General features: G+C 42.1%; 1 protein-coding gene across 3 annotated transcripts; it reads right to left on the bottom strand.

Annotated features, from left to right (window-relative positions):
• Positions 1 to 281: 281 nt before the first annotated feature.
• Positions 282 to 22,471, bottom strand: uba1 (ubiquitin-like modifier activating enzyme 1). 3 transcript variants are annotated; one of them, XM_060938202.1, is made up of 26 exons: positions 22,241 to 22,471; positions 17,151 to 17,267; positions 16,176 to 16,234; positions 15,892 to 16,060; positions 15,520 to 15,654; positions 14,583 to 14,689; positions 13,681 to 13,771; positions 13,347 to 13,479; positions 13,132 to 13,229; positions 12,896 to 13,042; positions 10,373 to 10,549; positions 10,075 to 10,182; positions 9,855 to 9,935; positions 9,563 to 9,715; positions 7,468 to 7,633; positions 7,093 to 7,289; positions 6,911 to 6,975; positions 6,571 to 6,766; positions 6,304 to 6,378; positions 5,996 to 6,185; positions 3,426 to 3,514; positions 3,246 to 3,338; positions 2,956 to 3,147; positions 1,729 to 1,830; positions 1,534 to 1,634; positions 282 to 1,400 (listed from the first exon to the last, which is right to left on the bottom strand). In XM_060938202.1, the coding sequence occupies exons 2-26, from the start codon at positions 17,265 to 17,267 to the stop codon at positions 1,265 to 1,267; spliced, it is 3,177 nt and encodes a 1,058-aa protein (XP_060794185.1). In that variant the 5' UTR covers positions 22,241 to 22,471; the 3' UTR covers positions 282 to 1,264. The 3 variants fall into 3 exon arrangements, with proteins under 3 accessions (XP_060794185.1, XP_060794184.1, XP_060794186.1); XM_060938201.1 differs by lacking the exon at positions 22,241 to 22,471 and adding an exon at positions 19,685 to 19,967; XM_060938203.1 differs by lacking the exon at positions 22,241 to 22,471 and adding an exon at positions 19,822 to 19,967.
• Positions 22,472 to 26,220: the final 3,749 nt, after the last annotated feature.

Below are 26,220 nucleotides of genomic sequence, written 5' to 3'. Positions count from 1 at the left end.
TTCCTGTTTAAAATTTTAAATGGGTTTCAGTAGAGTCTAAAACAGGAAGAGGTGTAGCTCATTTGTTGCATGTTGAATTTGCACACACTTGGCCAGCATAATGAGATTCAGCCATTAAGTAAGTGTCAATTGCCTTCTTTTCCCACACACTGGTGCATATTGACCAAACAGACTTTCACATTTCTCAGCAAACTTCGGTACGTTAGAGGTCACCATACACCTGCTTTGACCATTTCTTTTCACCCACTGTTTTGCAAGAATAAAAGACACAAAGACAGAAAATCTTTTACAACTTTATTCACTATCAGAATCAGACTAAGTGCTCCCATTACAGAATAAAATCACATTTTTACTGTAATGTTTCCTGGAGGTTAACAAAGTAGAAAGAATAGAGTTTGTCCTACAAGGTGTGTGCGCCATGACAACCCAAAAAAAGATCCTCAAGTTATGTGCAGGTTCTATAATCCCTGACTGAAAGAGAAGTCAGAGAAGCAAATAAGACACACCAACTAGACCCATGGAGGAGAAAGGGGTCAGGAGTGAGGGGACCAACATGCCTCGAGACATTAACCAGAAGTAGCACCTGGTCAAGCAACACCATCCATACCATCCCGTATTAGCTTGTGTTTAAGGTGCCATTATATATAGTCCACATCAAGGCTATGAGATGTATCAAATGATGTCAGCAAGTGAGGGAAGAGGGGAAAAAAAAAAAAAAGGATTAAAGCACTTACATTTAAATGTCATCACTTCCAGTCTGCACTTTCTTTTTGGCATCATTCAATTGTATACCATATGCATGAAAGTGTTTAAAAACAAAGCCAGGCGGTGCCCATCATGGAGGAAAAGGGTGAGAAGAGTAGAGTGAGGAAAGTAACAAAACGCCTGTTAAAACACTCAACTTTTTACACTGGGAGAGTGCTTATGATCGTTTTTGTCTACTCGTACGCTGAAGCTTTACAACCAGTTTTAAATAAACGGTTTCCATCAAAGCACTCATTCGCAACTCCCCCAAATCCCACTCGTCCATGCCAACAGGCCGAGGAAACTTTTAAAAATGCAAGCTTGGGGTCAAACTTGGGTTTCAAGACACCGAATTCTGAAGTCAATAACTACCCCATATTTGTAATCATGTTTTAATTTTTTAAACTTTGGGCCCTGTTATTTCAAGAACCATCTGATTTTTTTTTTTTAATTTTATTTAATTTAAATACACCTTCCGAATCCACTAGAACCCCTCCCTCCCTCCATCTTGGAAGTCCTCTCAGCGAATGGTGTATCTGACGTAGGGCACCTCCACATCCTCATCAGTCATATCATTGCAGCAGAGTTCAAACACTAGTGCTTTAACATGCTTCCCCAGCTTCTTCTTCGACACCTTGGTCACTATCTCGGTCATGCTAAAAAAGTGAAGACAAGGACAAGTGAGATTCTTACCACTCGATTCCAAACCGTTCAATTAATTAAAAATAAAAAACATTTTGATCCGGATAAGTTGTCCGTTTTGTGTATGCGAGTGCAAATAATACTCACGGCAGCTCCAGTCTTTCTTTGAGCTTGGCAGCAGGCATGAAGAAAGAATAGAGCATAGACACCCCCTGAGACAGCATTGTGATCTCCAGCTTGTGTTCATTCTGAGGAGAGCAGAAAAATAGAGGAGAGGTTCTGAATTCAACAGTTCTAAGAAACTACTACCAGAACAAAAAGGTTAAAAGGTTCAATTAATACCTTAAAGTAGTCTAGGAACTGTTTGAGTGTCATTTCCTCTCCGCTTGGCTGAATGCCTTTCACTTCGAAGCGGTCCCATAGCGTCCAGTCAATTTCATAGTACTGTAAATGAGATGATTCACAAGGATCATGTGAATAATAGGGCTGTAACAATACACCCAACTCACGATTCGAGTCGTATCGCGATTTTTGACCCACGATTCGATACACCCACGATTTTTTTTTAAATGTTTTTTTAAAGTAGTAAATTTGACTTAACATTTACTTACTTACATTAACTATTTAATAACAAATAATTCAGACCACGGCAGAGAATGAGTAATATGTATGCAAAAATGAACAAATGTATATCCAAAGATTGTTTTATTTCTCAAAATAATACTGTTGAGCCGGAAGCTCTGGTTTTTTCGGTTCTGAAAAAGTCATTTTTCCAAATCGTGTAAATCCGTTAAGATTTTTTTCTTTTTTGGGGGGGGGGGGGATATAGGGGTGGCTCTCTCACTGTCTCACTCTCATAGGGCCAATGATTTTCTGTGATCGCGGAAAACAGATGGAAATTACGGAATTTTTATAGTGAAACATTGCTCGCGTGTCAAAATGTAACTGCCGCAGAAGGCTTCCGCCCAAGCAGACATGCCTTCAGTGTTGCCAGATACTGCTAACGTTTTCCACCCCAAAATATGTTCAAAACCAGCCAAAAAGCACCTAAAACCTCCCAATCTGGCAACACTGCATGCCTTTCCGGTCAAGTGATTGCAATTGGCTTGTGGCACACCTAGCCAGCCAATGAGCTGCTTGTTTACAGATTCGCTCCCCGCGTCGCAACCAGAATGGCGAATGCTTAAAAGAAACAAATGCTCTGGTGGCCAAGGACGCCATATGGCTGCCAGTGGCAAGTGTGGACGTTGCGTGACTCGCAGAAGATTGTCGCAGGTCGGCGAAAAAACGACTTACTAATAGATATAAAAAATAAAAGTAATTTAAGTAAGTTTAAAATGTAATTTAAATAAAAAGTATTCATAAATTGAAGTTTGGAAGCGCCTCTGTTTTTGGGCTGAGGAGAAGTTTGAAAGGGTGTACCGCGATTCTGCCTTCTTGTATCGTGAGACGGATCGTGGCTCTGCGTATCGCGATTTCGATTTGCATATTGTTACAGCCCTAGTGAATAAGCATTCGGATAACGTGCAGCTCACTAACCCTCTCATCAGGGTAATTCCAGGAACATACCTTGTGCTTGGGAGCAGCAATGGGTTCCGAGAAGGCAAAGAAAGGCAGGGCAAGGTTCATAAAGCCGTTCTTATACGACTCAAGCTTCTTGTGTTCCTGAACGATCTTTAGCAGCTCAAGACACACCAGGCCAACTACCGCAGCTGTTGTTGTGGCAATAGCAGGAATGATCTTCCCAGCAATGAGCTTGCTCTGTACGAGAACGAGAGGGAAAAAAAAAAAAAAAAAAAAATCATATATTATATGGCTGTCACCAAATGCTTTTCAAGGTAAGGGCAGCTACTACTAACCTTGTGTCTGTCTGCTGGAGGAATGTCATAATTCTCTGCTCTCAGATTGGACGCTGCTACTATGAAGTCCATGTGGAAGTTAGTATCATCATCCTGAATATATTTATAAAAAACACAGCCAAGTTAAAAACAAGCTCATACCCCAAAAACCTTTCAGTGTACAAGAACCGAGTGCTGTACCTTTTCAAAGTCTATGGAACAGAGTTTGAACTGGGATGCTGCCTCTGAAGAAGGCAGGAGGGTTTTCAGCTCCTCAAGCCTTGAGTCATCTATAAAAGCACAGGATTATATCCAAGCTTAGACACACTAACTTTAGTTAAATTAAAGGTGGAGTACGAGATTTTTTTTCAGGAGTATTTTTTACTATATTGCTTGAAAAGCTCCTCACACCCATGTTGCAAGCAGTACAATAGAAGGTTTGACCCAAAAACGAAATATTTTAATCCAGTCTACAGTGTAAAATAAAGGAAAAACACCATCAAATCCTATCGAGGTAACCACCTCAAAATGATTGGATACTGACACGTCAATCAGACTGAAGCCCGCAACCCCAACCCCCCCGCCCGCCCCTAGTCTGGCTAACGCAACTTCAAAGCTCTGCGAGCATTTGGTCTGGCAAAGATATTAAGCCCAACCGTTTCCCAAAGGCGTGGTTGACCCGCCTCCCTGAAATGCCTCAGTTTGCTACTGGTCGAAGCCAGAAAAGGCTGTGACGAAGCTTAAACCAATCACATCACTCTTTCCTCTGACGTATGTGACGCGACGGAAACTGCTTGAGTAACAGGAAGAAGATAAATACCTCCAGGGCTGCTCTTTGCTCCGTTTTCAATGAGAACTTCCCGTTGAATGCTTTCAATACAGCATCTACCGCTGTGTCAAAGGCTTGCCGTTGCTCCATGTTCGTAATGGTTCTAGTGAATGAAGCGCTTCCGGCATAGATTCTGTAAACAATCTATGGCTTCCGGTCGCAGTTCTACTACGTCACTGCCTTGAACACGCCTCTACCCAGGCAGGGTCTCTGCACATTTCTGACCAGCAAAAATAATACTTTTTAAGACCATTTTAAGACCACTGAGTATAAAAAATAAGACCACTACCGCGGAACAAATACGTACAGAAAAAAAAAGCACACTCTAGGTTAAGTTCAAAGCATTTTTTTAAATAAATAAGTGCATCTTCAGTTTACAAAACAGAACATTAGCTGCCTTCTCGATATTTTAATAGTAGGGTACTGCTGTAAACATAAACAGTGAGGAAACAAATTGATCTTCAGTTAACAAAACAGAACATAAGCTCACACCTTCATTTGAAGTGTATGAGTGGTGTTGGGTAATCGTCTGCAGAACCCACAGTATTTCTGCCTTCAGCGTAGCGTTTGGGGCGAATGCCGCGAAAGCACTTGTACTGGGACCCGGAGACGCTAAAGCTGGCGTTGCACTTTTTGTGACCGTAGAGGCGAACATTGGCATGGGGACTGTTGTTGCCCGACTAGCAGCATAGCGCATATGCTTTTCCCCTTTCGAGTGAGCATCAAGGGCTTTACAGCCCATTGTTGTTAACTTGATGTCTTTCCGACATACCTTACATCTCGCTTCATATTCTGAAGTTGCTGTTGTTAGCCAACTTTTGTATTTTGGCTCCTCAAGCCACTTCTTACTAAACTTACACTTCCCCATCTCCGTTCAAGTTCAACCACTTCTTCCTCGTCTGCTCTACTCTCAATGGTTCTACTACATGGATAAAAGAACACACTGCCCCCTGTGGCGTGGTTCCTGCGCTATTAGAACTAGTGCTAGACACACAACGGCTCTTGTGCTACTTGTTCAGCATCTTGATAACAAACAACGCTGGTTGAATAAATAACGTTAGCGCGGAAAAAAAATCCAGACATATGGTTTTTTTTTTTTCCATTTACCGTAGGCTACCCGGATGAAATTTAATACCTCCCATGTGAAATTTAATACCATAGCTCAAAAAATAGCGAAATATAATGCTTTTTAAGACCTTAAAAAACACATATTAAAAATAAGACTTTTTAAGGATCCGCGGAGACCCTGCCAGGGCCGTTGGAGATGCTCAAAGTTGATTAGCTCCCGATTTTTCGGGAGCTTGGAAGAGCTGGAGATGGCTTGCCTTGCCAGACTAAGCCAGACTAAGTGTTGTCGTTTTAACAAGTGTACACCCTGGCAGCGAGAGCATAACCGATGATACGGACCACAATGTAGGTTTTGCTAAGTTAGCATGATTTGCAAAGTTAGCTGACACGGATTGTTATACTAACGCGTATAGTCGTATTACATCCTTGATGGTAGTTTTTCCATGGTATTTATTTCATGCATACAAACGATTTGTTAGCTTAGCTGTATGTGGCACAAACGATAACTCTTATTTATTGTTTTCTTAGTTATGAAGGCATGGCACAAGCCAGTTCGACACCAATGAAGCATGGGTTTTTGAAATCACCTCCTCCTCCCGTATCCACTATTCGTTCAGATTCACTCTCAGGCTCGGACCTGTAAGTACCATTATGTTCACATAAACATGGTTTTGGCAACATGCTTTGAAGACGCGGGGGTGGGGTGGGGTGGGGTGGGGGGAGCATGGCGAGGGCGGGCATGTTTCTTTTCAAAATATGGCTTGCGGGAACCGTTATTCCAAAATCTCGTACTCCACCTTTAAATCTTGGTTTAGGCAAAAGGACACATTCCCTCTTTGTTAATTATTCGATTAAGTCATTTTGAAGTCCTTACCCACTGAGGCGTTGGCGTTCTGCAACTCTTGATCAGATACATGGATTTTAACGCCAGATTTAGGGGTAAACTCTGGTACTTTAACATTCTGCAACACCTTGGCCACAGCTTCGCGGTCAGTGGAGCCTTGCAGGCCATACGTCTGGGCAAACAAGTTGGCTGCAGCGATGATGTAGTCCATGTGCAGATCCTAAGACAAAACGAAAAATCAATTAGCTTTGCTTGTTCACATGGTTGCACTTGGAGAACATACTATACAGAACACTGACCAGATTCTCATAAGATTGTCTGTCATGGAAAACACTCACATTGCTGGTGCTAAATTCTAGAGGATGAGGACATCTTTTGGGTCCTGACCAGAAAGGCGCTCCAGAGCTTGTGAGCTTGGGGGGGAGGAAGACACACATTAATATTAAAAAAGGTGTACATAAATGTGGTACAAATATAAAAAGGCTGATAAATGTGTAGGATTTTATTATTATTTTAAAACATCTGATATCAATATTTTGAACTTTCAAATAGGAGATAAAATAAAAAGAATGCAACTGAACCAGAGATGAGAGAACACTTTTCACCTGGTCAGGAGGGAAGTTGTGCAGTAACTGGCGAATGTTGTTACTGTATTGGCACTGCCAGTGGTTGCGTGCCCAAGCTACACAGTCCTCCCAGCTCCGGGGACAATCCGTCACCAGACTCTTATACACAGCCTCCAGGACTTCTGCAGGCTGGGCGCCAGGCAGCTTCAACGTGCGCTCCATAAACTTTGGGTCTCTGTGGGTGGGTCAGTTAATAAAACGAAGTCATCCTTATAAGATTTGGAGAACTGATTCTAAAACTTCAGCACAGGGGGTCAACTGAAACTACAGCAATAACAAATAATTCAAGATTACCAAAAGACCATCATTAATGACTTACGTTAAATACTGCATGGCATTCTCAGAAGGCTGTTTGAAAAGTCCCTCGAACTCATCACGTGCCCACTGTGAAAGGACAACAGAGGAAGCATTAAAATAGATCGACCACAGTGATCATACAAACTGAATGCCAACACGCACAGCCTTCCAGTCGGAAAAGTGCTTCTAGCACAACTGTCTCACCTGAAGAGTGTGTTCAATAGCATTGGGGAAGTTCTTCAGCGTACAGATGGGGATGGACTTCTCTGGGGGATCCTGACTAGAGCTGTAAGACTCCGTGAGGAAGGGGATCACTACCTGTACGTTCCCTTTAGTGCCCAAAGTACCAGACTCTAGCAAAGGTTTACGGTAGTACACACACCTGCGGTCCATATACATACCTGGAGAAGATGCACAAAAAGAGGTTCACTAACTAAAATCAACGAGTGGCGCTAGTCTCCTACTTCATACATTCAGGACTGAATATCAGCCAATCAATCTGATCAATTCCATCACACCAGGAGTATTATCTTTGCTTAATTTATTCCATATCAGAAAGGCCTTAGGACTTGTACTCACGCGCGTCCACGTTGTCCAAGGCATTGGCCACTCCATTCAGGCTCTCAAAGAAATCATCATCATAGATTTTTTCTGTGTCGGGCCCAACACGGTTCTGATGGCCTGTGATACGGATAAACGGATTCATCTGCTTCACGGCAGCAGCAGCAGTCTCACTCTTCATCTTCTGCTCGTCAGAAGAATGACACATAACAGCCAATTATCACCTCCTGTCATCATCACCACTTCAAGTTAATGAAACACTGCAAAATGTTCCAAGTCCTCAAACTATCCTCGAGTCAATCAGATATTTCCCAGAGAGACTGGAATGGAAACAACTGGCCACCTCATTCTCTGTTCAGCACCAATTAGACTGTCAATCACAGGGAATATACTCAGCCGGGCAATGGCTTCAGGGCACAGAGCAAAGGGTTTTAAAACCATAAATCTGAAGTATTTTATTTTGTGATTGACAAAATGTGCCCTTTTTAAGGTGACCAAACAAAACTGAATTAAGCATTACTTGTTACAATGAATTGTAATTTTACAATAAATTGAGAATACAAACCCAATTTAAAAAAAAAAAAAAAAAAGTTAGGAGACAGGGTAAAACAAAAAACAGAATGCACCAGTTTGCAAATCCTTTTTAACCTATATTCAACTGAATACAAAGATATTTAATGTTCAAACGGAAACTTTTTTTTTCGATAAATATACACCCATTCTGAATGATACCTGCAACACATTCCCCCCCCCCCCAAAAAAATAGAAGTGGGACAGGGATGTGTTTACCAGTGTGTTACATCACCTTTTAACAACACTCAGTAAGTGTTAAGAGGCCACTCACTGAATTCTGAACATGAAATTCTTTCCCATTCTTGCTTGATATACAATTTCAGTTGCTCAATAGTCCGTGGTTTCCATTGGGGCATTTTGCACTACATGATGTGCCATACATTTTCAATAGGAGGTAGGCAGGCCGGCCAGTTTAGCACCTGCACTCTTACTATAAAGCCACGCTGTTGTAACATGTGTAGAATGTAGCTTGGCATAGTCTTGCTGGAAAAAGCAAGGATGTCCCTGAAAAAGACATCTGAATGGCAGGATATGTTGCTGTACATACCTTTCAGCATTAATGGTGACTTCACAGATGTGCAAGTTACCCATGCTATGGGCACTAACACACCCCACAAGATCACAGATACTAGCTTTTGAACATTATGCTGTTAACAACCTGGATGGTCCTTTTTGCCCAAAGGACAAAGTCATCTTTGTCACACATACATTACAGCACAGTGAAATTTTCTTTGCACATTCCAGCTTGTCAGAAAGCTGGAGGAGTCAGAGCACAAGGTCAGCCAAAATCAGCCAGCATTTCTGGTTGTTGACGTATGGCTCTCTTTTTGCACTCGTGGATGCAGCGAGGAACTGTTTACCGAGGACGCTTTTCCGAACTGGTCCAAAGCACATGTCCTTTATATTTTCAATAAAGGACATTTCATTCATGGAGGTTTTCAATGCAGTGCCACCTGAGGGGTGGAAGGTCACCGATGTTCATTGTTGGGTTTTGGCCTTATAGCCTCTTACATGCAGCCATTTCTGAATTCTCCAAACCTTTTGATGATCTGGATTGTCAAATGATGAAAGCCCCAAATTCCTTGCAACTGTACATTGAGGAATGTTGTTCTTAAACTATTGGACTATTTGCCCACACACACACTCAAAGTAGTGAATCTCACCGCAACCTTGCTCATAAATGACCAAGCATTTCTGAATACCAATTAACCTGTTTACCTGTAGAATGCTCCAAACAGGTGTTTGAGTATTCCACAACTTTCCCTGTCTTTTGTTGCCCTTGTCCTAATGTTTTTGGAACGTTAGTCATCAAATTCAGAATGAGGGGTGTTTTTTTAGCTATTAAAAACATAAAATATCTTGTCCTTGTATTGTATTCAGTTGAATATAGGTCAAAAAGGATTTGAAAATCATTGCATTCTATTTTTTATTTGTTTTACAATGCCCCAGCTTTTTGGGAAATCAGGGTTACAGAAGGGAGCAGTGCATGAAATGCCATAACAGATATACAAAATTACTGCGTGCTTAAATTTGCTCTCACCGTGACATCCCATGGCCTGAACAAGAACTGACGATTGAGGTTTGATTTTTCAATCGTGTCCATGTCAGTAACGATGACTTCACCCTCCCCACTGGCCAGACCCATCATAGCAAAGTTCTTCAGTAGTTCACAGCCAATTGCTCCTGCCCCCACCTGAAATAAAGCAAAATGAAGCTATTAGTACCATCAGAAGACAGAACAGGCTGCTTTTATTACATTCCAAGTAGGCACAATGGTTTTTAAAACAGCAATAGGGGAAAAAATTGACGAGTGCGCTAAAAATAGAACTCACCAGAAAGTAGCGCTGTTTGGCTAACAGATCTTGTAGCTTGGACCCAAAAACAGCAATTTGTCCATCATATCGGCAGCCTCTCTGAGGAAAATGACAAGCAGGTAGAAATTTTATAGCACACCATGTAATATCCCTATTATGTATATGTAAATGTAATACACATTATGGAGTGTGTGTGAGACAAATCCCAAGTACAACACAAGTTATCTCTCAAACTTACAGGTGCGCATTCCTCCTCTGTAAGAAGTACGTCCTCAGCTTCAGGTAAACATTCCAGTGCATCAAAATACAGCCACTGCATGATGGGCATAAATTTGCCTGTGCAAGCCTGAAACACAACAGTTTCATTCTCTATAATTTCCCAAAGAACTCACACAGGCAAAATCTGAATTCAAGATCACACAGTTAAGGTCATATGTAACGCTTTACATCATTAATAATAAGAAAACCCTGGGCAGCACTGTCAGATCTGCAGCGGCACAGAAGGGGATGAAGAGGATAACAGGAGGCTTTATTACCTTCATAACCTCCTGGGCAGCAAGCCCACCAATAAAGGCATTGACTGGAGCCAGGTCTCCAGCTGCAACATAGGAGAGCTTTTTCAGCAGTGCCTGGTCCAGCTCCTCCTGCTTGGCAGAGCCAGACTGCGCTGCATTCACCTCCTCTGCCAGTGCAACCAGCTCATCTGCATCTGACTGCAGAGGACAGAAAACACATCTGCTGAGTCAGCTGCACCTCAAACAGGAATCAGCAGGAATCATACCAGTATATCCAGATCATTGTAACAGAAGATGTAGAAGTTACAAAAAACACCCAGCAAGTTGCAAGAATAGCCATTTGCAACGGAGTTTTAAATAGACAAACATTGCCAGTACACAACAGTTTCACAAGGTTCTCAGTAAAAATCTGTTCGTTTCCAGCACCAAAATGCTGCTGGTATAACATAAGGACTTTGTGAAGTCAGAGTTTAGGTAACATTTAGTTTCCATTACAAATGAAGCAAAACGCACAATTTAAATGATGATGAATGTGAACCAAGCTCATGTGTCTATTCGTTCCAGCAGAGGGGAAAAAAAAAAAAAAATGCAATAACCATACCAAAGTGTTTTCGTAGGGATACAGCCATATTGTTTTTGTTTAACAATTAAAAGGACTTAAATAGAAGCTGCACTGCTAAAGAAAGAAAAAAATGCATTTACAGTCTGAGCATCTCTGTTCTGTGCATAAATGATGGATCTGACTTTGGATTGCAAAAGACTCTTAGAAAACCCTTCAAATGTATTATTTTTGTGTGATGCATGATAAATCTGACATGTGATTATGCAAATCATTTGGTTCTTAAGCTGGTAATAAAATTGGATGGGTCTTTAAAACTACCGCTGCTTCCCTCAATGTGCAACACCAAGGGGTTGTTAAACAGGGATGAGAATGAAAAACATTTAAAAAGTCTGAAAAACGCCAGGGGTTTGGGGGCCGCACGCACCCAGAGGGGCCCAGGGGCAGAGCCCCGGTGGGGGCCCAGGGGGCGGGAGCTAATGATTTTTGGCTTTTTTTTTTTACCCCAAAACCATTAATTTTATCAGCAAAAAGTTGTAATTTATTTGGAAATAAATTCCCCTTCTTGGTGGACTACCAGGTGAAAATGATTAATATGGTACAAGAGACTTGTTTTTAATCAATTCACATTTGATGATTTCAAAAAAAAAATAATCAATGCACCTTTTAATATAAACGAGCTCTACAGTATTATATTTCTGCATTTTAGCTATTCATGTCTTTGAATAATCTAATCCTTTAAAATGAAGTGCAAACCAGAAAAAAGTTCTATCATATAATTCTCTTAAGCTTTCTTCTGATGTTATCATGGTAGCAGGAGGTCTTGCATATTAAGCAGGCAACATTAAACATCACATCACTTCCCTTTCAACTGTTGTGTGTACTAACTAGGTTTTATCTGGACAGGATGTTGTGTAATGTACCATATGGTCAATTTGAAGATCAAGATGGTGATTTTGAATTAAAGAACCGGCATGTACAATGGGCATTACATATTGGAATTTTTTTTTTTTAAATCAAAAACTAAGTTCATCTCGGCCTAAAATATTTGGGCAGATGCTCCCGCGCGGCACATGCCAGCAATCCCCCCCCCCAATGAAATGAGCAATAAGTAGGAGAGTTATACATGTTATCATACCTAAAATTTTATCAGAAATATAGATATGATACTATGATTCTCCCCAACATGCTACATTACATAAGCTAACCCCATTTATAAAAAGATACACACTTATGATTCGTGCGATATACATTATAAATATAATGAATCATTGAACAGGCAAAATAATTTAATTTTCGCCCTACCTTTGTGTTTTTTGGTGTATATGTGAAGTTCGATAGTCCTTGCCCCTCTAATAGCGTAGTTTATCATGTCAGAACACAATGAGCAAAGTACTTTTCCTGGGACGTCTATTTTCCGTTTGTGATCACCGAGCTTCGTTGTGATCGACATTCAGTGTTCTTTCTAACCAAGCCCATCGAAAACAGTTCTTTATTCCTGCACCTTTATCAATCTCCCTCGCTCGATCCTCTTCTTTCTTATATAGGACTTTTGCCATTGTCGATATGCTAAAATATCCCGCCTGAATACGTGTCTTTCCGATGTTACCAATGCGTATCGTCAAACGGCGTGTACGGTCGGTGAACGGCGATTGCAAGCCGCGTGTGGAGAGCATGCGTGCTTGTGTTTATACACTGCACGTGATGGGATTTCCCGAAAATTCTACCGCAAATAAGCCGAACATTGTCGCAAAAGTGAATGTTAATTACGACATGTCGAAATACTCGAGTGTGTTAACCCGGAGCCCACCAAGAATCAAGATGTTATAAGGTGACCACAGATCGTTAACCATACACCCCCCTCCGAAAATCTCTCAATGGATTTACATTGATCTCAAGAACGATCATTTTGGTCTGAAAAAGTCGGAAATCCACCGATTGGCAGAAAATTCTCATCCCTGGTTAAAGGAGGACAACAGACAGACCTGACTCCAAGGTTTGGGAGAACGACTGTGTTTCTTCTCAAAAGCATGCAGAGCCTGGAACCCCAGATGCAGATGGCTGGGATGACTGAACTTGGCAAAGTCAGTCAGCAGAAGCTCAGGCTCCGATATCGATGATGAAAATGTTTTCTGAAGATAGACATGTAACATGAGAAACGTGACTCGCGATACTTCATTAACGTCTATAGCGTGTTTTAGTTGACTGAAAACAAACTTACGAAAACCACTTTCTTGGGCATCTTGACCTGTGTCACAATACCACCTCTCACATAGTCAGAGAAAGATGAGGTGTCACAAATACTGAAAGTGTAGGGGCCTGTGGAGAGACATTGCTTTTTTACATGCAGTGAATTGAAGTCAGACCACATTAAAAATGCTCAATTTCTAAGAATAATTTAAAAATTAGATTTGCCTGCAGTAAATACATACATACCAAGGGCTTTAATTTCAACTGGCTGGCAACCGTTAAGCTCAGTCATACCCTGCACCTCTGTGAAGGTGACGTAATCGCCACTCTCAAAACCGTGTCTTACTTCATCCAAACAAGTTACCACACCAGCACTGTCCTGTTAATACATAACCAAACCTCATTTTCAGTTCCACATTAACACAGATGGCACTGTAAATCAACAAATACATCAAGAACTCAACTACAGCTAACATCACACCAGGTCATGGTTGCTGCTGATCAAGTATAAATCAAACTTTATTTAACCAATTTTATATTCACACAGTAGTGCAAGACAAACCAGGCTGACAGTGTTTACCTTTGTGATCATAGAGATCATGGCACTTAGAGGCTGCTCTCCATTAGTGTCAAATACAGTCATTTCCTCGCCAAAATCACAGAAAAGTTGCCTGTCCGTAAACAAATTTATATCAATTTATCATACAAGACAAGAACTACAAAATTCTCATGAATAAAACTCTGCAGAGGTCAGCCTACACCTGTAGAAAAGAGAGATTTAAAAAAAAAAAAAATTTGGGCCAGTGACACACAGTACCAATCAAAAGTTTGGACATTTGGACACACCTAATTCAATGATTTATTTATTTTTATTAATTAAAGAGAGTTACTTCATGTTTTAAAGTAATGATGGCTGTCATTTCTCTTTACTTAGTTGAGCGGTTCTTGACATAATATGGATTACTATAGTAGTGGAATAGGGCTATTTACTGTGTATTATTTACCATTTGATCTCAAACGCATTAATAAGGCAAGAAATTACACAAACTTTTGACAAGACAGACCTGTTAATTGAAAAGCATTCCAGGTGACTACCTCATGAAGCTGGTTAAGATAATGCCAATAGTGTGCAAAGTGTCAAGGTAAATGGTTGGCTACTTTAAAGAATCTAAAATATGAAAAAAAATTTTAAAACACTTGTTGAACACATAATTCCATACATGTTCCATCTATGTTATTTCATAGTTTTGATGTCTTAAGTGTTGTTCTGCAATGCAGAAAATACAGAAAAACTGAAGAATGTGTATGCTCACTGATCTGGCTTTCATGATCACAAGTTGGACGCTCCTAGAACTCTTTTTACAAATGTGTGTTGAGCTCAAACATGAACGGCTAATACAACAAACCCACAATGACTGATCTTTTTCATCCACGGTATCAGACAAAATGTGTTAGTTTTCATCCACCATAACATTTGCTTACCCAAATAGTCCACGTGTGTCAGCAATGATCAGTTTGATGCCTTTGCTGTGACAGAAGTCACCAATACGTGTTTGTTCATCAAGTGTAGAGTTGGTCAGCACCACAACCTGTAGCAGACATGTGACTATATAAGGAAACAACTCTGTATAACATACAAGTGTACAAGGCGAGAAGAGAAAGGAGGATGTTTGATCTCTGTGCAAATGCATTTTATAACTTTATTGGATGAGATATTGCACATGCTTTTGCACTTCCTATCTGTGAGCTAATTCATTTGTACCGTCCCTCCCGCTCCCTCAGATCTTCTGTCTGTGGACTTCTGACTGCTCCACGTTTTAAACTGGCATCTATGGGTGGCAGATCATTCAGTGTTGCTGCTCCTAAACTTTGGAACTCGTTACCACAATCGCTTCGTGACTGCTCCACTCTTCCTTCAAAGCTAACTTGAAAACTTCTCTTTACCTCACACTACTCTTCTTGGTGTGGCTCTTTTTTGGTAATTCCTGTTTGTGAAAGGCGCTATATAAATTGAACTTATTATTATTATGTGCACAGACACAACCAAGCAGTCAAGTAACAAATTATTAGTCATCATTAACGTATATAAAAATAACCCCACTGAGGTTCTCCTGCTACCAAAGCCTCTGGGAAATGTGGCAGCACCGTTTCGGCTTTTCATCATAGTGTGCCACTTTTCATTTGGTCCAATTATCATGGGGGGGGGGGGGGGGGGGGGGGGGAGAGAAGAGTGTTAAAACATTTTCCTTTTTCTTTTTTTAAATGAACACAAGAAACAAACTAACCGATTACACCTCCAACAAAAAGTTGTTCACTTAGATGAGATAAACATCCTTACGCAATATACACAGCACAGGACCTAGCATGAAGCAAGTTACATCATTACACATGATCCCCTTTAAGACTGCGTGTGCAGTACCTGAAACTGCATCAGGTAGTCATTGGTGAGAGCTCCAGTGTAAGATGTCACAGGAACATAGCTGTTGAGTTCTGCGAGCCTCCCCTGACTGACCTCAGCACGGTTCTTCCCCAGGTCTTCCTCACGCAGGTAAAACTAGAACACAACAATCAAGGTTCAAGTTTCATACACTGCTCTTTACAGCCAAGCTTAATGCAGTGAAACTCAAAGACAAGCACTTTTCAGTCACTGGGGGGGGGGGAACGACCCCTTAACATATCTTGGCTAAAACAACAGCTTATCGATTTAGGTCATTGGCATACTATACAGCAGTACATGCTAACTAATAATAGTGTCTGTGCGTGTTCCTCTTGGGCAAAGTGAAACACGAACCTGTGAGGAGAGGTCTCGCCACTCAGCCACTCCCTCATCATGCAGAGTGACGCTCTTGACTCCGCCCAGAATGACATTCTTGGCAATCTCCACACCTAGTCCGCGCAGTCCTGAGATCAGCACATTGGAGCTCTGCATGCGCTTCATCGCATCATGACCCAACACATACCTGACAAACATCAGCCACTGTCACAGACAGACTACAGATATCCCTATAGAGAACCGTATGCCAAGAAACAAGAATGTGCTATGGGTAACAAAATGTAAAGGAAGCAAGAACTTACAGCTGCCTGGAGTACAGGCCTTCATCAATCTCAGCATCATTTCCATTCTTAGCCATGCCCTGGAGAATGCAACACCATCATTAGCGTACCATTTACAACATATACACTGAACAGATGAACAAGACACCATAGTGGAAGTGGCTGCACTTCATAGAATGAGTTTCAACTCCCAACAGAACTGGAAAATTTTAAAAGCATCCCACTTTATACAAATCATGTGTGTACAACATTTAAATGATCACATGTAAAAAACACACAATCATCTAAAGTAACTAAAGGGCTAGCAATATTTAAATTTTTCTATTGAGATTTATATTACGTGTTACTGTTATATCGTCCGTGTGTGTGTGTTACAAGTTAGTATGATTAATGCATCTCTACATTCTGTTCTTCGATGCCATACAATTACACTTGGGGGGGAATCCCACAAGCTGTTTCCAATCAGGCTGTGACAAACATGGGTCAGAGAGCAAAAGAGAACGATGATTTTGCCTTAACCTCTAGGATTTCAGTTTGCATCCATGTGTGCCAGATCAACCTTAAATTCTAGTGCAAAGGATTGGAAATGTATTATACATCAGTCATATATGACTTTTACAAGTCCAACTGACAGGCGAGTTAGAAAAAGGTGTGTGTAGACAGAGGTGGCCAGACCCCATTAGCGTTGAACTGATTCAGGTGATGAGACAATATGCCTGGATATAAAACTGCCTGTGAGGTGTCATATCCATCTTAGCCTTAGATGCCGCAATTGTATATTGTGACATCTTAAAAGATGTCACAATATACAAGTCAGATCAAAACCCAGCCATCTATACCCCCAGCCTCTCATCCACTGACCCTCACTCGGGTATATTTAACATCTCTGGCAAAAACAGATTACTTTGGGAACAAACTGCAAATTTGGGAATATTTTAGGAACAAATTACAGGGTACAATGCAGCACTACATGGTAATAAGGAGAAGGGGACTTACGTTAGCTGGTATGTGGGATAGTTCGGTTCTGACAGAGTTTGAGGAGGAGCAGTGGGATCCCGTCTTCGTCTCTGATCCTGACACGCGACGCTTCTTGGACAGCGGCGAGCTGGACATCTACAGAACAAATCGCGCAAATTTAGAACAATGGAGCAAGAAAAAAAAAAATGCAAACAAACATTATGCATTTACACTGACCCGCGGTGTATCCAAACCAAATAAAAAAAGCTTAAATCATGTGAATACTTGAATTTTGCTCATCATTAGAAGAAAACATACAGGCATGAGACTAAATACAGCTATGTTAAATTAAACAAACTGGATAATGGTCCAACTAATAAGCAATGCAAGGAATAAACTGCCGAGTTACTGCACAATCATGTGCACACTGGTGGTGCATGGCAAGTTAATCAGATGACTCTTGACTGCTTCGGAATGTATGTAACTTAAGATGCCCATCACCAGAGGGCATTATTTATTTATGTAAACAAGTTGACTGCAAAAGGTCAAATGTGACCAAATTTCTGGATACAATTTGGAATACGCCATTCAAACTGACTACCGCGAGTTGACCTAGTAGTTAGCGTGTCCGCCTCTCAATCGGGAGATCGCGAGTTCTACTCACAGTCGGGACAACCAAAGACCATCTGGCAAGGCACGCTGCAATACAGATGCGAGTGGGGAGTCAAACTCTCATGGTTACCAGAGGACTAGCCCCTCCACTGTAACCCTAGCTATGTAGCAGGCGAGAGGCCAAGGGCTACGGAAACGGAGACTGGCGCCACCCTATACGCCACATGGCGTGGGAGGAACTTTGACTTTTGATTCAAACTGACTGACCCTTAATCATTCGCACATCTTTCACACTTTCAGTTTCTGCGGTTGCAACTACAAGGCGAAGGGTTAACTTTCTGTTCCTGCAGCACTGGAAATGAAAGCATACACAACCCAACTACATTTCTATCTTTTTGGACCATCTGTGTGAAGGCCTACAGGAATGAACTGCATCTTCGTACATCATTCTTTCCCTTCCACTCCCCCATGAAGCATGAAATTAATTTCACCAATGGGTCAGCAGTTTGCAAACTTCTCCAAGTAGGTCAGTGGCCTTTCGACCTGGTATTAACTGTGGTCTTTATAGAAATCAGAATGATCTGAGGTGTTTGGGTTCAGCACTGGACAGTTCCTGTAATGAATAGCCAACAAACTGTGGGATGAAAAAGTCCAATTTACAATGCTGGTTAAAATGTGGCCTAGGGGACTGTCGCGCTTGTTCCAACCGCACAAACCAAATCATACAACAACTGGCTATCAGGATTTTTAAAAAAAATATTTTATTTAAAATGTATATATTTTTTGTACATCAACAAAAGTGAATCAAACTTAAGTGCGTTTTCTGGACTTTAATGATTACAGAGAACAATGCAAAGAATTGTGTTTCATGGCCTTTTGCATCATCTAAGTGCACACTGAGTGCCAAGTCCTTGAGTGATGAAGCCAGGGCAGAGGCTGCACTGTGCTGCAGACTGTAGGTAACCAGCCTGCTATAAATAGCCTGTGGACAGAAACGCTTTTGTTCATGGAGTAAAGCTCGCCTATTATGCCTGCACAAAAAAAAAAAAAAAAATCCCTGATTCATCAAAATCGCTCGTGTTTAATAACCTCTTTAGATCGATCAACGTATGATGCTACCTGCCTTTAAATTCAGCATCCTGATTATTATAGTGCAGATTTGGAGGAAAAAAAAAAAACAAACAAACAGCCGCTTTCGCCTGAATAGGTACATGAAAAACAAACAGTCTACCAAATACGTGCCATGGTTCTTATTCCAGAGGGAAATCCGCAGTACAGCACGACAAAACGAGCTGCCTGCCTTTAAATTCAGCATCGACATTTAGAGAAAAGCTGATTATGCTCGACGGGATCACAACATGGCCAAGTTGAATGAGCTGTCGACATTCAACTAGCAATGGAGAGCACAGAATTTGATCGCAGCAACCGTACACCTGCTCGGTATGTAATTCTGCCAACAAGCTTTTCTCCACGTTTCAGCGATTTCTTCCGAGCACTTCCTTGTCGATAACCGATGATCGGTTATCCGGGAGCTAGTCAGAATCTGATAAATCCGACAACGCAAATTCTTGTTAGCTAGGTGTGGCGGTGTTGATCAATCAAGGTTAGCCGGTTTGATTTGGCCAAATTAAAAAAAAAAAAAAAAAGATGAGATTCGGTTCCGCTAACAGGCTAGCTCCATACAGAGACAGATGCAGTTTTCTGACTCAGGTTTGAGGCCTAGCTAGCGCACTTACAGTAGCGAAGTTGGCCAAGCACCGACTGGCTGCTTGCTAGTCACGGTAACGAAAAACGAAACTTTCCGGTTTTTAAAAGGAAGCGTCGATCCAGGTGGGCTAAAAAGCAAAGCCTGTATGTGAGCACTGTGCATCTCTAAACACCCACAGCACAGAAAGTGAGCAGCGAGGGAGAGAAATAAATGAACAGCACCAAGTTGCAGTGTTAATGGTTCTCTCTCTTACCAATAACCCTTCTCTCTGTCCACTCTCAGTGTCGGCAAAACCGATCCGCGCGTGAAACGTCGACGATGCGAGCTGCTTGTGTTTAAAAAAAAAAAAAGAGAAAAATAAATTAAAAAAAAAAAAACGAACAGCAATACCACAATGTCGCCGTTTCTCTCTCGCTCTCTCTTCGCCGAGATAGTGCGAGAAAGTCCCGCCGTCGCTATCCTGCCGAGTCACCGTGCTCGTTTCTCCCTGCGCCGTCTAACTCTTCGTGTTTCTGCTTTCACTTCAGCACACGGAACAAAACCAAAATGGCAGCTTCAGCGCAGGGGCGGAGCTACTCATTCAAAAGGAAGAGGCGGGCTCTTGGGAAGATGCGAGCCGCTCATTGGCCAGCCGCACTTCAACTTGCGGAAATAACTCCGTCAGCGCGTGCTACCGCGAATACATACCACATGTAACAACGGACTACACTCACACCGAGTCCATAACTCAAACACACAGACAGAAATAACAAACATACTGCTGTACAATAATAGAGTACAGGTAGCGCGTGTGCAAAACGCGCAACATAAAAACCAGCCAAGTGCTGATGCAGGAACAATAATCATGATAAAGTGGCAAATGTACCGGTAAACCGATCTCCAAATACTGCAGTCTTTTAGGTCTGGCCTAGGTCTCAGAGTAAAGTGATCTGAAGATCCCAACCCCTCTTTGTCCCTCAACTATGCTTTATAATAGTTATTTTAGTCGTTGTTGTTTTTTAAACTTACCTAAACCCTGTTTAATTCTTAGAACTGTACAATTTCATTAAATACACTGAAATCTAAGACACCAACACACACTACTGTAAGGTTTAAATCTGAGCCTGCCAACTCAGTCCTCAGAGACCAGCAGACCGGTCACAGTTTTTGTTGCATTCCATTTTAACACGTATAAATCAGTGACCATTGAACACACATTAACTGTGCTCTAGATCACCAGTTCTCTACTCCAGTGGAACATAAAGACCTACTACCCAGAAAGCGTTCGAGCTTTTATATTCCTGATCCAAGTGATCAAGCCCTAAATTGAGTCAGATGTGCAGGATCACGTCAAGTCAAGTACATATTCAAGGATGCTGAGACCCCAGGAGGACACCCCTGAGAACCCCCTTACTAGAATAAAAACATGGACCATCCTATCCAGGGTGTATTCCTGGCTCACACCCATTGATCCCTGACAGAATGATCTTACTGAAGGTAAATGAATGAAACAACTGGATTGTTAGTTGAAATAAAGAAATTGAACGCTACAGCATTAAACAGATGGAACAATGTAGTGACAGCATTACTGATCAATAAATCAGTAATGCTGTAATCTATCAGCAGTCTGCTTACAATACCCCCAAGGCATGTCCACTTATTTTACTTTAGTTGAGAGTATAACCGTCAACTAACCTCTACAGCAAGTTACCTAATGTTGGGAGAACTTCTTTATTTGCATGCAAAACTATTTTATCAGCTTATAGTAGCCAGTTACATAAAGCCTGCTATCAGGTGTGTTCTGACTCTCAGAACGACAAGAGAAGAGCACAGAGAAAGATCTGGCCACTATCCAGGATGAGCTTTTTTTTTTTTGGGGGGTAATAAAAATGTTAAATAATGCTGGTTGGGGGAGGGGCGATGTTTTCTGACAGACAAAGGCCCAGGTGGACCATTTTGTCTTGTCTGTTTCCTCGGGAAAATAAACCTAGCCTAGACAGAGGTGAGCATCACTGCTCTGCACAGCTTTTCCCGGACACCTGCACTCACTCCACTGGCATTACTGGACGTGATCTGCAACCTGAATCGGTTATAGGGTTGAGGTTGAGCTGACGATGAAGAGCAAACCGCTAGCCTCCAGCATCTGCGAGACCGTTAGCTTTGAATCCATACAGTTTAATAAAAGCGTTAATGCTCTCACCAGCAGCTCAGTTATCTGAGACAGTAGTCAAACTAAGAGCAAGCTCAAACTCTCTTATTCGGGGGTTTTCTCTCATTTCAGTGATTATTTCCTCTCAGAGTTATTTCTAACTACATTTCCATATTATGTGATATTAAATTAACCGGTGTTTAGCTGAGGAATAACTGTCATTTGGTTAAATAATCAAGAAGGCTAACCAGCTAAACGACAGAACAAGAAAAGCAAAGCAAAGCATGCATTAGCTTGTTAGCTAACGAGCTGTGCTTTGGTACAACTGGCTCCACATAAAGCCGAAAAAGCAGCTTGTTAGCAGGTTTAGCCAACATGCCTTTCCAACTTGTGGAATATTCTTACGTTAAAAATTATTACTCAACGAGCGATATATATATGTTATTACGTCTGTCAGTTTTGAAATGCGAGCATGCAAAGTTCTCAATTCACATAAAACGTACTGCCTTTCAACAACAAGCGGCTGGCGTTCAAAAGAGCCAACTAGCTGGTTAGCACAGTGCACTGACGCTCAAGCGGCTGAATGTGGCTAGCTAGCGAGCTGCAACCATCTATTCTTAAAGAAGCGTTAGCGCGCTAGGTAGCTAGCATTAGCTAGGCACATAAGTATGCAGAACTCACCACATCCGATATTACCCAGGCCTTTCCACGGTACTGAATACACGGATATTTATCAGGAGGAACAAACCAAACCAACTAATCAAACGGTTTATGTAAGTGACTATTTTTTTAAGTGGCGAAAGCTCCTTGATATTAAATCTGTGCAGAAAACGAACCGCCGCCTGCCAGACTCCCGACTGTACCGTTACTGCTCTCTCTCTCTCTCTCGCAGCGCGAGCACTGTATGTGTTCACCAGTTGTTCAGCAGCGGAGCAGCAACATGTGCAGAGTTTGAGTCAAGAATGTTCCACCGCTCAAGGATGGGATGGATGTGTGAAATATAAATTGAAATTTCGCTGACACTGGAAGCCAAAATCGCTCATACTGATGCAATAGTCCTACATCGAGAAAAATATTTATTTATTTTTTGCCTTGTCGTATTACACTCTCTTTAAACATTGTCCATTATCCTGTATTCCCAGGAAGCACCCCCGGCCAATCTCAAAATGAACTCGTCCATAGTTTTTATCCGCTGTGCATGGCGGGAAACGCAGTACAAGAACACTTCAGAGGGGTTTTTGCTTGTGAATGAAGTGACCAATGCTGCATGAGAAGATATTTTTCAGTTGGGAAGTGGTATTTACCAGTGTGTTGTGTTCACATGCTTTTGTTGTTGTTGACAAATTAAAGATGGTGGACCAGATTCAGAATCAGGCCTGTTATTTGGCTAAAACAATTATAGATTGCCTTGTTCATCAGCTGCAGCAGGGATATGAGTTATCAAAAGTCAAATCTCATCTCATCATCTCTAGCCGCTTTATCCTTCTACAGGGTCGCAGGCAAGCTGGAGCCTATCCCAGCTGACTACGGGCGAAAGGCGGGGTACACCCTGGACAAGTCGCCAGGTCATCACAGGGCTGACACATAGACACAGACAACCATTCACACTCTCATTCACACCTACGGTCAATTTAGAGTCACCAGTTAACCTAACCTGCATGTCTTTGGACTGTGGGGGAAACCGGAGCACCCGGAGGAAACCCACGCGGACACGGGGAGAACATGCAAACTCCACACAGAAAGGCCCTCGCCGGACCCGGGGTTCGAACCCAGGACCTTCTTGCTGTGAGACGACAGCGCTAACCACTACACCACCGTGCCGCCCCAAAAGGTAAATAATGCTGAATATTTCCTGATCATGACAAGTAGAGATTTTCTTAACACATTGAATGCCACGCAGTTTTTGGAAATTTGGCTGTAGCCACAATGAGTGTAGCCAGTATCTAGATCATTGTTGGCGTTCTTTGGACAGCCACAGAATATTTTGTATTAGGCTATAATATACATATTATAATAATATAATATACATAACATGACTCGTTTAAAAGGTGAGAGTCAGCTTTCCGTAGGCGAAAACCACTTCTTTCTTGGTTCATAAGCTAGTCCTGTACCGCTCACCGCCATGCTGGAAAGGTTAAAGTTCATCTCATCTCGGCAACTCGTGTATCAAAATTTTCTACGAGTTGCCCAGTGGAAAATACCACAAGAGGGGGCGTTCATGTGTGCTTTCCATGTTGGCGTTTGGTATTTACCATAATTCCCATAGCACATGAATGCACCACAAGTCTTTTCGAGTACCTTTAAAGTGCCATTCCACCATTGGATGTATTTTTTTGGCATAAAATACAATATATTTTATGACAACATGACTAGACAGAGAGGGCGGCACGGTGGTGTAGTGGTTAGCGCTGTCGCCTCACAGCAAGAAGGTCCTGGGTTCGAGCCCCGGGTCCGGCGAGGGCCTTTCTGTGTGGAGTTTGCATGTTCTCCCTGTGTCCGCGTGGGTTTCCTCCGGGTGCTCCGGTTTCCCCCACAGTCCAAAGACATGCAGGTTAGGTTAACTGGTGACTCTAAATTGACCGTAGGTGTGAATGTGAATGGTTGTCTGTGTCTATTGGCCCTTTTCCACTACCCTTTTTCAGCTCACTTCAGCCCGACACGGCTCGCGTTTCGACTACCAAAAACCAGCACGACTCAGCTCGTTTCAGCCCTGCTTAGCCCCCAAAACTCGCACCGTTTTGGGGTAGGGCTGAAGCGAGCCAAACCGTGCTGACTGAGGCTGGGGGCGTGAGCAGACACTCCCCTGTGCACTGATTGGTGAGGAGGCGTGTCCTCACATGCCCACACACGCCCCGCGAGCGCGCTGGGATCTGTAAACACCGCAAACCCGGAAGAAGAAGAATTACGAATTACGAGAATTTCTGAAGCCTTATGCGCCTCGCCTCATCTATACGCTCTTGCCAGTATCTGTTGGCGTTGTCAAGCCACAGCACCAAGACCAGCAACACTAACGACTCCATGTCCTCCATGTTTATTGTTTACTATTCGGGTCGTGAGACTACCGCTTAAAAGCTCACTGAATCAGTGACATACAGAGCATCGTGGACGAGTTCGCGGAGCGCAAGGCTCGCCGTATGCCCTTCAAATAATGCGCGCAGTAGGCTATTGATGTTTTATTATGAGCCATGTACAGTATGTCGCCGAATGTTTTTTTGTTTCTGAGTTACATGTTCGTTTGAAGGACTTAATGTACAAAATAACATAGTCGCACCCCGGAGTGTTGAAATTGGTAAACACAGTGCATTCAGTGAGGTTTGCACCGCCCTCCTTTTATTTCTGACTCTTCCTGTCACCATTGCAACCTCTGAGCGCTCATTCGTATGCCCTTCAAATAATGTGCGCAGTATAGGCTATTGATGTTTTATTATGAGCCATGTACAGTATCCTAATGTTTTTTGTTTCTGAGTTACATGTTCGTTTGAAGGACTTGATGTACTAAATAACATAGTTGCACCCGGTAGTGTTGAAATTGGTAAACACCGCAGTTGCGGACATTTTGTAGCCTAAAATGATGTTATGATAAGCTTTAATAAAGGGTCCGGTCATTTGCCCCGCCCCCGGCCCGGCTCTGACTTGTTCCGCCACTGTCACTGATGTCACTGTTTGCGCTGCTTAACGACATCACATGACGTCCACCCACTTTCGCTAACTCCACCCAATGTGTCCACCCACTTCCAGCCAGCACGGTTCAGCGCGGTTGTAGTCGAAATGCAACTCCAACAGCCCCGCTCAGCTCGACTCAGCTCGACTCGGCACGGCACGGCTCAGCCGCGTTTGTAGTGGAAAAGCGGCATTAGTGTCAGCCCTGTGATGACCTGGCGACTTGTGCAGGGTATACCCCGCCTTTCGCCCGTAGTCAGCTGGGATAGGCTCCAGCTTGCCTGCGACCCTGTAGAAGGATAAAGCGGCTAGAGATAATGAGATGAGAGATGAGACTAGACAGAGAAATCCGCCATTCTATCCGCCGTTCTATCCGCCATTGCTGATAATCTGTGCCACGTCACACGTGACGTGGTACACAAGAAGGGGAACCTGCCGATGACATCACGTTTCACTACCACGCGGAAATTAAAAGGGTAGGTGACTTTGGTCGCAAAATAAATATACTTGTCGTTGTCAAAAAATTATGTTTGATATATCATTTTGAAGCTAAAAGATTTCTCTGTCTAGTCATGTTGTCATAAAATATATTGTATTTTATGCCAAAGAAGACATCCAATGGTGGAATGGCACTTTAAGAAAATGAAATACTCAGCGAACTGTAATTTAACATGACATTAAATGTAAAGGAAGTTCCCTGTTCTATTTCAAATCACGTTTGTAAATAAATTGTGAAAGTGAACAATTCCCTTTTTTTTTCACCTACAAAAATATAGTACACATTTGCACTTCCGGTTTTATTATATACATATATAATGATTGCATATTTGGTTATAGGAAAATGTCATTGAACTTAGTAAGTATGATTTTACCACTTTTTAAGAATGATTATTTGTTTACAGGTATTAAAGGATTTGTATAGTTAATTTCTACTGCTGTATACAGTGACATGCAAAAGTTTGGGCACCCTTGCTGAAAATGTCTGTTACTGTGAATAGTTA

This window comes from Neoarius graeffei, chromosome 13 (assembly GCF_027579695.1).
Source record: "Neoarius graeffei isolate fNeoGra1 chromosome 13, fNeoGra1.pri, whole genome shotgun sequence".
Classification (NCBI taxonomy): domain Eukaryota; kingdom Metazoa; phylum Chordata; class Actinopteri; order Siluriformes; family Ariidae; genus Neoarius; species Neoarius graeffei.
This window is presented reverse-complemented; position numbering and strand designations above follow the sequence as displayed.

Coding starts and splice junctions, on each gene's coding strand:
- uba1 (XM_060938202.1), bottom strand. CDS start 17,267: ATGTCCAGCTCGCCGCTGTCCAAGAAGCGTCGCGTGTCAGGATCAGAG. Junction 3,515..5,995: donor GAACGCCAACGCCTCAGTGG/GTAAGGACTTCA, acceptor GTGCTTTTATAG/ATGACTCAAGGCTTGAGGAG. Junction 1,831..2,955: donor TTGCTGCTCCCAAGCACAAG/GTATGTTCCTGG, acceptor TCTCATTTACAG/TACTATGAAATTGACTGGAC.